The sequence below is a fragment of the Leopardus geoffroyi genome, chromosome B2, assembly GCF_018350155.1.
Source record: "Leopardus geoffroyi isolate Oge1 chromosome B2, O.geoffroyi_Oge1_pat1.0, whole genome shotgun sequence".
Classification (NCBI taxonomy): Eukaryota; Metazoa; Chordata; class Mammalia; order Carnivora; family Felidae; genus Leopardus; species Leopardus geoffroyi.
Window position 1 is genome coordinate 90,607,677 of NC_059332.1, and position 14,904 is coordinate 90,622,580.

At 40.8% G+C, this 14,904-nt stretch overlaps 1 protein-coding gene across 4 annotated transcripts in view; it reads right to left on the minus strand.

Moving 5' to 3' along the window:
- Positions 1-14,904, minus strand: part of SIM1 (SIM bHLH transcription factor 1) — a 70,373-nt gene that overhangs the window by 39,584 nt on the left and 15,885 nt on the right. For all 4 annotated transcript variants that reach the window (XM_045499140.1, XM_045499137.1, XM_045499138.1 and 1 more), the window contains 3 exons: positions 14,398-14,597; positions 14,095-14,201; positions 13,283-13,430 (listed from right to left, as the gene is read on the minus strand). In XM_045499140.1, the coding sequence (XP_045355096.1) occupies positions 13,283-13,430; positions 14,095-14,201; positions 14,398-14,597 (455 nt within the window). The remainder of the gene's footprint in view (positions 1-13,282; positions 13,431-14,094; positions 14,202-14,397; positions 14,598-14,904) is intronic.

A 14,904-nucleotide genomic window follows, 5' to 3' on the forward strand; every position in this document is an offset into this window, starting at 1 on the left:
ACTGTTAGATATTTATTTCTTAGGCTTTAGCTAGATGGCTCAGAAAAGGTTAACGGAGTAAGCCTCATCCTTATTTTTCATTGATTCAGTTTTTTCAGCTCCTTTCCCTAGAGCCATGGTTCTCAAACTTCAACGTGTCTCAGAAGCCCCTGAAGAGTTTGTTAAAATGCAGCTTGCTGGGCCCCACCCCTTAGAAGTTCTCATTTGTAGTTCTAGGGTACAGACCACAATTTGCATTTTTAACAAGCTCCTGGGGGTTGCTGATGCTGCCAGTCAAGGGGCCATACTTTGAAAACCAGAGCAGTTGTTATTCTGGATAAGAAAAACTAAAGGGTACCATAGACAAGATGGATTGCCATTGAAAAGGGAGGGGATGTTCCAAAGACAAATTTCACACTTTCCCCAGGGTACAGCCTTACTGCATATCTCACCAAACTACTTGCATGCTGATCCCTGTTCACTTCCTTTCAGCCTCTTTGGGGATACTGCCTGTTCCTGCAGATCCCATAACACTGGAGAGCTACAGGGCTTAGTCTACAGGCTGCATCTCAGTTATTGCTCACTCTCAAGGGATCTCATGCACTCTGCTGGCTTTAAATTCCATATTGATGACCCCCAATCTCCAGCCCAGACCTCCACACTCCATGACACCCAGATTTAATTACCTGCCTGACATTTCCACTCAAATGAATGACAGGCATCTCAAACTAAATATCCCCCCACACAACCCTTGATTGTTGCTCCTGCCTATGAATCTGCTCCTTCCCACCATTCACCCAAATTACTCAGGCTAAAAACTCAGATGCTGTCCTTGACTCCTCATTTTTTCACAGCTCATATCCAATCCATCTGCAAACTCCAGCTGTCTACCCTCAACACATCCTGAATCTGACCCTTCATCCCTACCTCTGTCTTTAAGCCATCATCTTCCCTCACCTAGGCTATTGTAATCATTTTCTAACTGGTCTCCCTGCCTCTACCCTCTACCCTTCCCAAAGCCTATTTTCCACACCATCCAGATGACCATTTCATAGCTTAAAGCAGTTCATGCCATGCCTCTGCTCAAAACTCCAGTGACTTCCCAAAGCCTTCAAGACCCAGCATGGTCTGACCCTGCCTATTCTAGCATCAGCTTCTTGTGCTCTCCCTCACCCCTTCTCTCTGCTGCGGTGACAGTGACCTTCTTGTTCATCAACTTACTTACCAAGCTGGTTTCTACCTCGGGGCTTTTGCATTTGCTCCCCACCACTGAGAATGCTCTTCTTGTAGGTCTCAGCATGGCTGCCTCCCTCCCTTCATTCAGGAGACTTCAGAGAGGCCCTCCCTGACCACTCCCATCTCTTTGTCCTGCTTGATTTCTTCCTTTCAGTTCCTGACATTGTATGACATATTTATTTGTTTATAAATAATGTCTATTTCCTCGCACTAAAATTTACCCTCCATAAGAGTAGGGACCTTGTCTGTCTTGGTAACACCATTAACCCTCCTATAGACCCTGGCACCCAGTAGGCACTGGGGAAATACTCGCTGGGTGAATGCAAAAACCATCCCATTTGCTGAAGAGAGGACTACACTCTACAACATCTCTTACTATCCTCTTAAGTATAGCAACAGAAATTAAGCTAATTCTAATGATAGAGATTTGTTTATAATGGAGGTTCTATTGAGTCCATTGGGAAGAGACACAAATAGAAAAGAGATTATAATGTAAAACACCATGTAGCGTACCTAAATATTTCCCCCCCGATTTTCAATTATCCCTCACAATAAAATGCTACCCTGCATTTTGTTATTTCTTTAACTACTCTAATTGGAGGAATGAAACGGACATGCACTCTGCCCTCTGCTTTGTGGGCTTCATCCTTCCAGCATTCCTGAGCTGGGACCCTGCAGGATTCCATTACCCAAATCCAGTACAACACATGCTTCACTTTGCCAGGCCTATAGTAAGATTTCAACAGCTAATAGAAATGCTATGACTTTCAACACTATTAGTCTCTTAACAGCTTATAAAAATTAAAATGAAAAACCCTGTGTTGCCTTTGGTTAGTTTTTTGGGGGGAAAAAAAGCTGCTCTTTTCCCATCGTATATTTGGACACCAATGTCAATTAATGGGAGTGTTGAAAGAAGTACATCTCATGGGTTCTTACCTTCAGCCACCAGAACACATTATAGTCATTACAAGTGCAAAGAGTAAAATGAATGACTGAGGAGCAGCAGCAAGCCATAACCCCTAAAAATGCTCGGAACCAGGGATTCTATTTTCATAATGGTTCTCAGTGGGAGGAGGCAAGAGACAGCACATTCTCAGATTGCATTACCAGAGAATGTTGCTATTCTCAGAGAGATGTAAAAAAGTGGCAAGGGACTTGGGTTTAAAAGTACAAACATAGAGAGAATCCCACCTTAATGGGTACCATTATGACATCCAGTTCAATATAATGAGGCTATTTCCACGATCTGGCCAGCAGCCCATGTTAGCACGGCTTTACTGATGTGGATACAACAAATTCTGTTTGAACAAGAAATCCCCAGGAAAAAGAGAGAGTGAGAGAGAGATCCTTTCACAAGCTCTAGCCATTTAGCAATCAATCAAAGGAGAAATACCCTTCCAGTAAAGACAGCAATGTCCATTTGAATCCTGGTAATATATTAGACGTTCCAAATAAAATAGTGTTCCATGGGTAATACTTACGGATTGCTGTTTTGCGAAAATATCATAACTGTTGATGCTGAAACTGGTGAGGGGGACACGGTGTTGGGCCCAAGGGTTAAGCATGTTGCATGGCAGCTGACTGGGTTCTGAGCACACCCAAACTGTGAAGCAAATTGGGTCACTTTGTGGAGACCCCATATTGAAGTCTTGTAGTAAACTATCCATAGACTTTTGCAAATTCTCTTCAAAATGTCCCATTACTTCCCAAATATTAGGTGGAATCACAGGAAATCACCACTATCGAACTGCCTTAATGCACAGAAATGGCAATTACATACGACTCACCCTAGTACAATGTTACCAACTTACAGACAGCAGGCCAAAGAGGAAATCAGGTGGGCTTGGGAGTCCTGTCTCTGGTTTGGCATGACTACTCATTAGCTGTGTTATATTGGCTAAATGACTTGGCTTCTCTGAGCCTCTGGCACAAAATAGCAGTCTCTCAAATGTGAGTGAATCTTACTCCCTGACCTTTCTAAATATGGCAACAAACAGAGCACCTTCCCACCCCCCCACCTTCACTTGCAGCTGACAGTCACCTCCCCGTCTCTCCAGGGCAGGGCAACAATGCCCTGAGAGTACCCTTTACAAGAGAAAAGCTTAAAATATTACAAAAACCTAAAAATCACTAGAAACATTTTTTTAAAGATAATAAATGTACAAAGACTATTTGACTCTAGTGTGATTCTTCCATTTAAAACTCAATAAGATTCCAAATCCTATTAGAAGTCAACCCCACAAAATATTTAAAAACTCCATTCAAAGCAGAGCAAAACGCAGCTCAATATCATTCCAACAGGACAAAAATCACCTTGGCACACACAGCTGCTCTCTCTGGCTGACCTAATGAGATGCAGAGGCTCCACCCAGGGAAACAGCGATTTTGTAAGAGTTAAGATGGACTCCTTGGCCTGCAGCCAGTTTCTCTGCTGCCAGTCTGGATCCTCCTCACCCCCCCCCCCACCCCCGAGAGAGAGACACACACACACACACACACACACACACACACACACACACACACGCTCGCACAGCCCTCCCCAGCAGCTCTGCTCCTCTTACTGTCTCCACTCCCTCCCCACCATCTAACCACAGGGAATCTGAGCACACCTGCAAGCTTTTTCCCCAGGGTTGACCTGAACAGTGCCAAGGCACTCGGGGCCTGCTTCTTTCTAGTTGTGAATGGAAACACTCCCCTCCAGGAAGGAACCTGTCATCAGCAAGCCCATAGGGAGGTCAAGCTGGGGTAGAGGTTGTCCTTGCGCTTATTTCCTTTTCCTGCAGACGCTGTCTCATTCATTCTGATATCCCCAGAACCTGGCACAGTGCCTGACACCTAATAGGTGCTCAAGAAAACATTTATGACTGCCTCAAGGCCTACTAGTCCTAATCATTGGAAGTAGGATCTAACAATCCTTTCCAGATGTACCAGAATGATTGCTGATTTCTCATTCTTGGGCATCCCTCTGCCTTCCTAAGACTCATGCTTTCCCTCCTTCAGCCTCACAGACATTTATTTTGTGTTTATTGGAAATTAAATAAGAACTTATTTGATCTAATTTCACTGCAATAATTTCACCCTAATAATTCACATTTACTTGGTGTTACTTTGTGTCAGGCACAGGGCCAAGAATCTATCTCATTTAATGCTTACAACAACTCTATGAAATAGATATTATTATTACACATTAGACATTTTACAGATTAAAAAACAGTGAGGCAACAAAGTTAAGCAATTTATCCATAGCCACAGAGATAGCCAGTAGCAGCCCAGGAATCTGAATAGGCAATATACCCATAGCCCAAGTTCTTAACTAATATGTTATGATGCATAATAAAGTAGTGATATTTCATTTCATATCTCATTTTACAAGTACCTTGTAATGCATTCCTCTGGTTATCAGGGTTTGAAACATCTAGCTAAAAGGTCTAGGGATTAGACTGCATCATATTCTAAGAGCAGTAGGATAATGATATCAAACACAGCACTGAGGAGGCCTTCTGGCCCTGCAAACCTAGAACCTAAGAGCTAGGTTCTTTGCACCCCCATCTCCTCCAATCTGCTGATGTTCCTTATGTGTACCTTAAATTTGCTTTCTAAAAACCATTTTGAAATACAACCATTATGCATGTGGCAACACTGTGTATTCATTTCAATAACATTCTACATTCCATTCAGAATACTGACATCCTCAAAACTTTAAAAACTGTGTTCTATGCTTAGATGCTAATATATGTGTATATGTACATGTATATATTATATATGTATATATTATATGTGCATATATGTATATGTTATATGTACATATATGTAATATATGTATATATGTATATATTATATATGTATACATGTGTGTATGTATATATAAATATATAAACACATATATATATAGTCATATGTACAAACATATATATATATACAACTAAGGCTAGGTGAACGTGTTCAAAATATATACCAGTACTAATCTGAGAAAGGTAAGAGGCTTAGAGAAAATAGTTTCCAATCATGATTAAACACATTCAGTTCCAACAAAAAAGTTCAGGGTATAAAGGTAAAAGAAGGAAAGAAAACCCAGCTCATATGAGAACAGTGAGACAAGCACTGCTGAATCTAATTTGAAGAGGAAACTAATTGTGTTATGTTATGTTCTCATGAAGAAAACAACAATGAGACAAATGAGTATATGTCACGGTTCCATCTCAAAAGACCTTACTTCTGCTTCCAACCCTTAAATTCTCCCCCTTCCCTAGTAGCTCCACCATTCAAGCTTCTTTGAATTCTGTGCTCTCAACAATTAGCCCAAGTGCACCATATCAGTTTGAACTGAGCTAATCTGAGTTCTTAAATATTTAGTTCCAACTAAATTGTAAACTACTCGAGAGATGCCAAGACCTCTGCTTCATGTATTCATGCAATAAATAACTGCCGTTTGCCATACTCTCTGAAACACTGTTGATTCAGCCACACCTAGTGCACACAGAGTAAAGAGGAATAGACTGCACACCATCAAAAATGTCAGTGTTGCATGTTTTATTCACTTTAAGTTATAATCACTGACATTGGAAAAGTTGACAAACCACTGGTTCCAACTAAATTAACTTTAGAAATTGGAAAAAAGCTTGGTTTCTTAGAACTTCCTTTTTCCCTGTAAAGCACCATGTACAGCACCTTCCATTTTGCCTGGGACAAATAAGGTACTCAATAAGTATCAGCTTCCCTTCCTCCAAGCACAAAGCACAGCTACCTGTAGGGTACACAGTGAGAGCAATGAAAAACAGGGCGACTTAACCAAACTATAGAAACAGCCACCCACAAAGAGCACAATGCTTGAAGAAATGTGTGGGACTGGAGGGGGGAGAAGGTAAATACTTAAATTTGTGGATTTGAAGATTTAGCAATTCAAGTTAAAAATGGAACCACTCCTCTCTTTTCAAAGTATTTTGGGTGACATCACATAATTATCAAGAGCTAATAACAACAGTTATTTTGAGTATCTGCTGTCTGCCACGCTCTGTGCTATATATACATTATCTCATATAATCCTCCTCAGTCCTTAAAAGGTGGGTTCAAATATCCTGATTGCACAGATGGGAAAACAGAGGCTCACAGGAATACAGCTATGCTCAAAATCCCATAGCTATTATGCAGTAAAACATATTCAAACCCAGAGTTCTCTAAGGCCAAAGCCCATACCTTGCCCCTTCAGGTTGCTTCAAATGATACTGTGGGTTTTCATAAAAACAAAATCACAATCCTACTTCAATATAGCCTCTCAGAGTAAAAGTCACAGATGGTACACAGGTGGCCCAGACTCAGCCAGGCCCTATAAAAGTAAGTTCCCTTCTCATCCCCCTTAGCCCTGCCATCACCATAGATCACCTTTCTCACCCTTGCCAGCTCCCTGGACCTCAGAAGGCCTGAGGCAGGGGAAAGGAACTGGGGAAGTTACTCCTTCAGACAAGACAGAATGTGAAATTCCTCTACTGACAGGTACTCGGGCATTTCCAGGTGTCACCTAAACTCCAACCAATCCTTTTTGCCTGACAGCTTAGGCACAGACACAGCCCTTCAACCCAGATGAAATTTCTATCACTACCTGCTCATCTGGAGAGATGTCACAAGCCAGTGGGAACAGAGAACAGAGAGGGAAGCCCTGGATAAGTGCAGCCTTTTACTAAATTATCAAGATATGCATAATCCTCCCCATCCACACACATATCCACACCTTGAACCAAACCTAGCAGTGGTCACAATGCAAATAGATGAAGTCAGAAGATGAAAACATATTTTTTGAAGTTCAGGTAAAGCTTCATTTGAATTTGTCCATTCACAGTAACATGTATATCCCCATCTCCAATGAGGTAAATGATCACGTTTTTCTATGAAATGACTCAAAGATCAGAACTCTTTCCCTCGCAACAGCCAAAGAAGAGTGGTCAGGATCATCACTGAGCACATACCATGTGGTCTCCACCTAAGAACATTTAAAAAAAGAGGTCCTGTGACTCAGTTGCCTTCAGCACAACAACAAAGAAAGGTGCGGAGGCCAGAGAGGCCTGGGGAGATGGAAGCAGCCAGGTAGCGGGATTGTCAAAGGGCCAGAGGATGACACACCTGACCAGAGCATGCTGGGAGGCCCTTCATCCCTAGCATCCCCCACCAACAGAATCCCCAGTGGACAACCTTTCCTGCCATTGTCCCTCAAACACAGAATACCATCTAGGAAATAGCCCACTGCCATGAGAGGTAATTTGTGTCCCAGCTGATAAAAAGGATGACCTAGCTTGCCAACCCATTGTAGGGTACACAATGAGAGCAGAAATTTGTTTTAACACATTTGTTCAACAAAAACATAAAATATTAAATCTGGTTGCAGAAATGAAATAATTAGTAATAGCAATAATGTATCTATGTAATCTAAAGGTAAGCAACTCAGGGAAAACTAAAATGTTTGCGGGCCACATTTTTTCTTACAAAATGAAAATGTTCTTAGTGAGACTTAAGAAAAAAAAAGATATATTCTTAATTGAATGTTCTTGAGAAGACAGCGTTGCTAGTTTTAAACCACCAAATGGTCAATATCTGTTTTGTGAAGATATTTGTGAAGCAGCAACACAGAGGCAGCTTTTTAATCTTCCATAATGAGACCAGACGAAAGCCTATCCAGAAGTAGGGTGGGCTGAACACTACAGGCCTTACCCATTTATATCCATCCCTCTTTCCCTGACTCCCACCCCAATACAGAGGAACCTAGGATACAGTGGGAGTCAAGATCCCAGGCTTTAATCCTGGCTTCCCCACTTACTTAGCACAGCTGATGTCAGTTTCCTCACCTGGAAAATCCCTGCCTGAACCCTGTACAGAGCTGTCAAGGGAGCAAACTATGTAATGAAAGTGACAGCACTTTGAAAAAAATATTTAGCATTTGTAATGATGCTGTATTTAGCATTTGTAATAGTAAAACAAAATTTGAACATAAACAATGAATTCAAAACTAAATACAGAATATCTTGATTAAAAAATTACAATAAGTAAAAAGGATATGAAATCCTTTTATATGTGTTACATAAGCGAGTACTAGTATTACTATATACTACAAAACAGACTAAATACCCCAGATCTTTCTTTTAATAAAGTGTTTTGGTAGTTGTAAAATCACTATTAATTACTATTAATAGTTTCAGTTGTTATAAATTACCATTCATACAAATGTGTCTTCAATTCATCTCTATAATGATTCAGTTACTTAAAAGATCACTTGAAAAGGACAATTGGGGCTTCAACGTTCAATATTATTATAATAAAGATTAAACACAATTAAGGATCAAATCTAATTTACGGGTATACATTAGCGCATGATTATTATTTTTAATGATCAAAAAATTAAATCTATGCAAAAAGTGTTACACAGATCCAAGGCATGAGAATAAAATCATTTTATATTTTGCCACAGCTTGCTAAGTCAAAAGGCACTTCATTTGACATTATTTATAATATGAAAGAATGGTTTTGCTAACCAGAAAAATAAAACCTATTTTTATAACTACACATATAATTGGTCAAGTTTTTAAAAAGCATTTTCTAAAATTTCCTGGTAGTACTAACAATAATATCACTGGGGCTTTAAATTAATAAAAAAATACTTTTAAATTTAAATGTCAAATTAACTCAGCACTATTAATATACTTGAAAGAGCATGCTAATATGAGCATATTTTAATGTTTGCTGCTATGTGATAAGGGTACATCTGACTTTACATTCATAGAATATGTTAAGACTTAAAAACTCTTTTTAATTGTGGGAAATACAATGGTTTCATACAAAGAAAAACAAAAATTATAGGACCTGCAATAATTATAATACAAAGACCCCTTTATTTTCTTTCACACGAAGGAAGTATGTCTCCTTTGGCATTTGGCCCAAACTTTCAAATTCAAAGGATTATTTAGTAGATAGTAAGTGTTACATAAACCACTAATGTAAATTGTCTTTTTTTTGTTCTGCTCTTTGTAACACAGACATAGAAATTTTAATGTAGAGAATCCCTTCTATGTGTTCAGTGAATCACTCTCAAACAGCATGTGAGATTTTGCACCAAAAGAACGTTCCATCCTAAACTTGGGAAATAAGCAGAGAAGCCATCTTTACTAACAAAAAAAATGGTTGAAGATATTAAATCTGTCTGACTCCAAAGTTACCAAATCACTCTCAAGATCTCTCTTTTACTTTCCAGAAAAAAATACCAGAATTTTATTAGCTTACAATTCTCATTAGAAGTCTAGGTTAAAATACGCTAACTTTTACAACTATATCCCACAGAAGTCCGCTCACAAATATCATCTATCAGTCAACCTAACTAAGGTCATATATCAGTGAGCTCTTGATGAATGTCGGTGACAGATTGTTTTTAATGGTATCAGTAAACTAGATCTCATGTATACTTTTGCAACCTTCTACACACAATAATTTTGAACCCTTTAAATGTGCCATCATAAATATGCAGTGGCTACATAGGAGAATGTTATTTAGGGTCAAGTATGATGATGTCTGTAGCTTACTCTGAAATAATTCAGTGTAGAAAAACATGCACATACAAATACATATACATGTAGGTAGAAAGAGACAGAACAAATATGGCTTCTATTATAGATGATGTGTACATGGATATTCATTGTAGTATTCTTTCAGCCTTCTATATATTTGAAAAATTAATGTTTTTAAATATTTTAAAATGAGATGTTTATACTTCATTGGTTTGTCCTTAAAAGTAGATTTTATAAGTTTTATTTATATAACATACTAAGTGTAAAAACATAAAAAGAATCAAGATTCTTTTCTAGAAATTACTTTTCGTAGTTTATTGGGTGTTCCACATTTTCAATTTTCCTCACATTAAGTACTAATGTTTTCCATCTGAACTGGCTATGAATAATTAATACTACTAGTTAAACAAACTCAAGAAAATATGATTTCAAGACAATTACTCAGTTTTTACACAGTATTCCTTGTACTGTCCATACTTTTCTGGAATTTCCCCCAACATTCACTGTTACCAGACACTACCTCCATCCATCTATACTCCTGAAAATAATCAGGGAGCAGGGCCTGTCATACTTAACAAATATTCTGAAGCCTGTGGGCACTCAAGATTTGTAAGAATTTTTTTTTTTTTTTTTAATGTGGAACGTAAAGCTAACAGGTTATGTCTTACAGAAAATCATGAACTGGTTAGTCTTGGTTTGAAAGGAGTTTTTTCGTTTGTTTGGGTTTTGTTTTTATATTTTTGAGTTTTCATGAAAAGCTATATAAGCTTTGGGAACCTCAAGCACCCAGAGAAAAGGTAAGAGAATTTCGAAAATTTAATCATAGCCTCTTCTTCTCCTCTCTAGATTTTTCAGAATGCCAACATTTTGTATGATGGTCATACAAAGGCTGGTAAAAGAACCACCCGCCTCTAAATCCTTATATTTGCAGTTGTAGGTGCTTATTAGAACAAGGTTACAGAAGATTTATATTCATCATCGCTTTTGTCAGAAAATGATGACCAGTATTTCTAGGCATATTTTAAGTTCAACAATAAATTTATCATCAGGAAATTTGAAAAATGATTCTTACGAATGTAGCTTCCATCAATATACCTTCATTTAACCAACGCTTATTTAAAATTCTCTCTGCTTCCATGATATGAAAATCTTTTCAAAATGTATGCTATTAAAATGTCTAAATTTGGAAAACATCTGGCCTGTCAAATTATTGGGGGGGCTTGTGGTTTTAAGTACATTGTTTGAGGTGGCATATTTGGAAAGAATTCACTTATCATTCTCAGGCTTCATAGAGAACTAGCCTTGAAAACAAATGTATGTGGTAGTTCACTGCTACCATAGAGAATCAATAGCCATCTATTTAATTTGCTAAGACAATGTAAATTAGTAACTTCCAGCCAGATGTGTGATATACACATCAAACAAACTGCAACCTGTTCATTATGAAAATCCTGTCAACACACACAGAGCCACTTGATGGCATTTCATCTAAGGCAGTTTCCACATTTGCAGCTATAAAAATCGTCCTAAGAATTTTTATACAAAGAATTGGAGTTGAGACTCATAAAAGGGTAATCAATTTCAGCTTTTTGTCTTGTGTGCTTCTGTTTTTTTATTTCTATTTTCATTCAGAGGTATAAAACATTTAGAAAAATATGAGCCATGCTATTTTTCCTTCTGTAAATCACTTATCCTCATTACATCTTTTTAATCTTATGTAAAGTTGGTAGCCTAATCCTGCAGCTCTAAAGAAGTGTGTGAAGTGAAGAAGGACATGGCCAACAGCAGAAGAAAAGTACACTTATCCACCAGAAAACAAAACAGAATATTCCAAAATGACTCCAAACATAAATTAAGCTTACCCATTGGGAGGTCTAACTTGCATTCTGATCATTTGTATGGGTCTGTGTGACTATATACCCTGCTGTTTGATAAAAAATGATTACTAACCACAGGCACCCACCAGAGAACAGAGTGTATGTATAATGCCTGTGATGTCTCAGACACACAAAGCGCCTTCTTAAAGAATGTCCGTTTCCTTTCCATGGTAAGCAGACATAATTTTTCACTCTTTAATACTTCTGCTTCACAGAGTGGCTTATTTTATGAATTATGTTTTGCCATTTTCTCTTACGTTTATTTTAATAATACAAAAAACTGCATTCATAAAATAGATGGTTTTGTTTCATGATACCCAAAATACTTGTATCTTTTCTGCTCTGTATTAAAATCCACAGCTTTCTTGCTATTACAAAAACCTAATAGTGTTTATTTTAATACCATTTATTGAATGAAAGGAATAAAAAAGATTCTTCTTAATAACCAGCTATTATTCTTGAATATTGAATCCTCATCTAAACCCAATTCATTTTTCCAAGTCTATTGAATTAAATTTTCTTATTAAACAGGGCACAGAGTAAATAGTCTTATTGCCAAGCATAATATTTTCAAGCACTACATTTTTAATTTGGCAATTTAAAACAACGTGGAATGAATCTAGTCCTCATGGCCTGTAGGATAGTCTGATTCCAAATAGTACCCCGTTAACCAATTTCCTAATGTGAAAATAGCATTTCTACTAAGTGCCGGGCGTGTCAATGCTTCCAAAGTAAATAACCCCTGAGGTCCCCTAAAATCACAAGAATTTCAGCGACTACCAAAAAAAAAAAAAAAAAAAAAAAAAAAAAGGCAACCGTGCACACAAAAGAGTTCTTCATAAAGGCTTCAAACCAGGGCAATTCAAACATTATACAGAAGGCGCTTTCTTCACCAGCCGCACACCAGGCCACGTGATCAGCCTGCAGTGCCACACCGAGGGCCACCGACGATTATTGTTTCTAGAAATAAAGCTCAAACGCGGCCGCTGCGGCCGCCCGGCCGGCTGTAGGTGACACTGCCAGGCCGGCTCCTCCCTCGCGACGCGGTCACACAACGCGCGAGGCCTGGGCGCTGGCAAAGGCTTGCAGCCTTGGGTCGGGTCCCTTGGCTTTCTGGAGGTTACAGTCAAACCCTCCTGGTCACTTAAACCCTCTTTGTGGTTCAGCGTAAGAATCACTCTCTCAGAACTCTTAACTTTGATTGGAGACTCTGGTTAAAATTAAGAACTTCAAACCCAGATTTGAAAAAGTGAAACAGATGTCCTTTTTGCTAACCATAAATGGCTCCGTACGTCCTACCCTTTCCTCTCTCTCTCTCTTTCTCTCTCTCTCTCTCTTTTCTTTCTGCCACATTAAGTTTTATTTAATGCAGAGTTCGCTTAAAAGGTTAAAAGAGAGAGCAGAAAGCAAATGTAGACTGTGGGTGGAAAAACTCCTAAATCTTTTCCTAGAATGTAACGAGGGAAGCCTCTTCATAAAGATGAAAGTGCTCAAGCTGCAGTCTCCCAGCACAGAGTGCACTGGGCGGGGGGCAGAAGCGATATCCCAGGGGGCCCCAGCCTCGCCTAACCAGCAGTGCCCACCGCCCGCGCCTTCTCGGAGACCAGGGTTGCCTAGCGTGGGCGAAGGTCCCAGACTTGCACTCACGTGAGGACATAGTTGACGCTGACGATACAGTGTGGCCTGGACGAGCGGCTGTTGTGGACGATGGTCGCATAGCTCTGCACCCATACCCAGCCACCGTGCTTTGCCAGGAACCTGTAGTACTTGGTGGTCACCTGCCCCTTCACCAACACTGATGGAAAGACAGAAGGCAGCTGGTGGTGAAGGAGCCGGCTCCTGAGCCCGCCCAAACACAAACCCTGGTGGTGGGAGTGCAGGTCCCCCAAGGGCCCTAATGACTGCCCCCAGGCAGGAGGGAGAGACAAACGGTAGGTTCCCAAATGGATTGTCTCTCCCCTGAATTTGCATCGAGTTCTCCAGCCCCTGGAGATTAGCAAAGGGGTGGGGGACACTTAAAATTGGATTCCTCCGTTCAATTTTCTAAGGAAGGTACTGTCTGGGCAGCTGAACTCCGAGGCTCATATACCCTGTTTCTGGAAATTAAGCTAAAACAAACAAACAAAAAAGCTGAAGCAGGTCTGTGCATATGAGCCAAATGGCCGGCCTAGCCTCAGTTTTTGTTCCCATGTTCAGTGAGGCTTGCAGAGGGTGGGAGGTGGGGAGCATGAAACCCCTCCTAGGGGAATTTCCCCAGAAACTCAGAAACTCTCCCTGCGGATATTAAGGAAACAAGGTGGGGCTCAGTGTTGGAGCCGCCACTGGGAAGGGCGTCACCTACCACCACCACCCGGCTACCAGGGCTCCTCCCCGACCGCTTACTGTGGACGTAAATCACGCCCTTTCCCCTCCCCAGGCCGCGCGGGGGACGTCCTGTGCCGGGAAGAGTGGCGCCTTACGCAGGTGGTGGGCGCAGCGCAGGTGGAAGGTGTCACAGCCGTGCACGTGGTGGTACAACGTCTTCTCAATTAGGTCCTGAGGTTCGTACCCCGTCAGCTCCGCCACTCTGGGGAGAGCAATCCTCGAGGGATGAGCGCAGGATGCGGGGATGCCCCCCACCCCACACGGTCCTCTCAGGCCTGGGTGCCCGCCCTCACTTCACCTCATCTGCAAAATGGGCTCAGAAGGTCGAGGAAGAGCTCTCGGTCACCGAGCAGGGCCATCCTCCTGCTAGGGTGATCCTTTCCCACCTGACCACCCACCTGGAGTCCAGGAAGATGAGCTTCATGTCCAGGCTGGCACGGAACATGAACATGTTGCTGTGCAGCTTGATCTCCGTGACGGCACTGGGAGGCAGCGAGTGGCCCACAGCCACCAGGCCCACGTTCTGGTAGCAGCCATCAAAGGGGGACATGTCCAAGCTGTATTGGCGGATCTTCAGGTAGCCGCTGCAGTGAATGACCTGCAGAGGAGGATGAAGGGGTGAGACTCAGCCACCGCCAGGAAACATCCCAAAAAGGTGGGTAAGGGATTGAAACATTTTGTGACTCCCTTCAGCCACAAACCGCCATGCGGGCCACGCCCCTGCACCGAGTTGTCCAAAGTTATTGGTGTTCCAATGTGTCTCAAGGAATGTCTATCCTGCCACACTGAACTCACCTGGGAGCTTGTAAAAATACAGAGGCACGGGCCTTGCCATCATTAACTCATCAAAATTGCCCGTGGGGCCCGGGAACCTGAATTGGAGCTAAAGCTCTCGTTCTTAACTC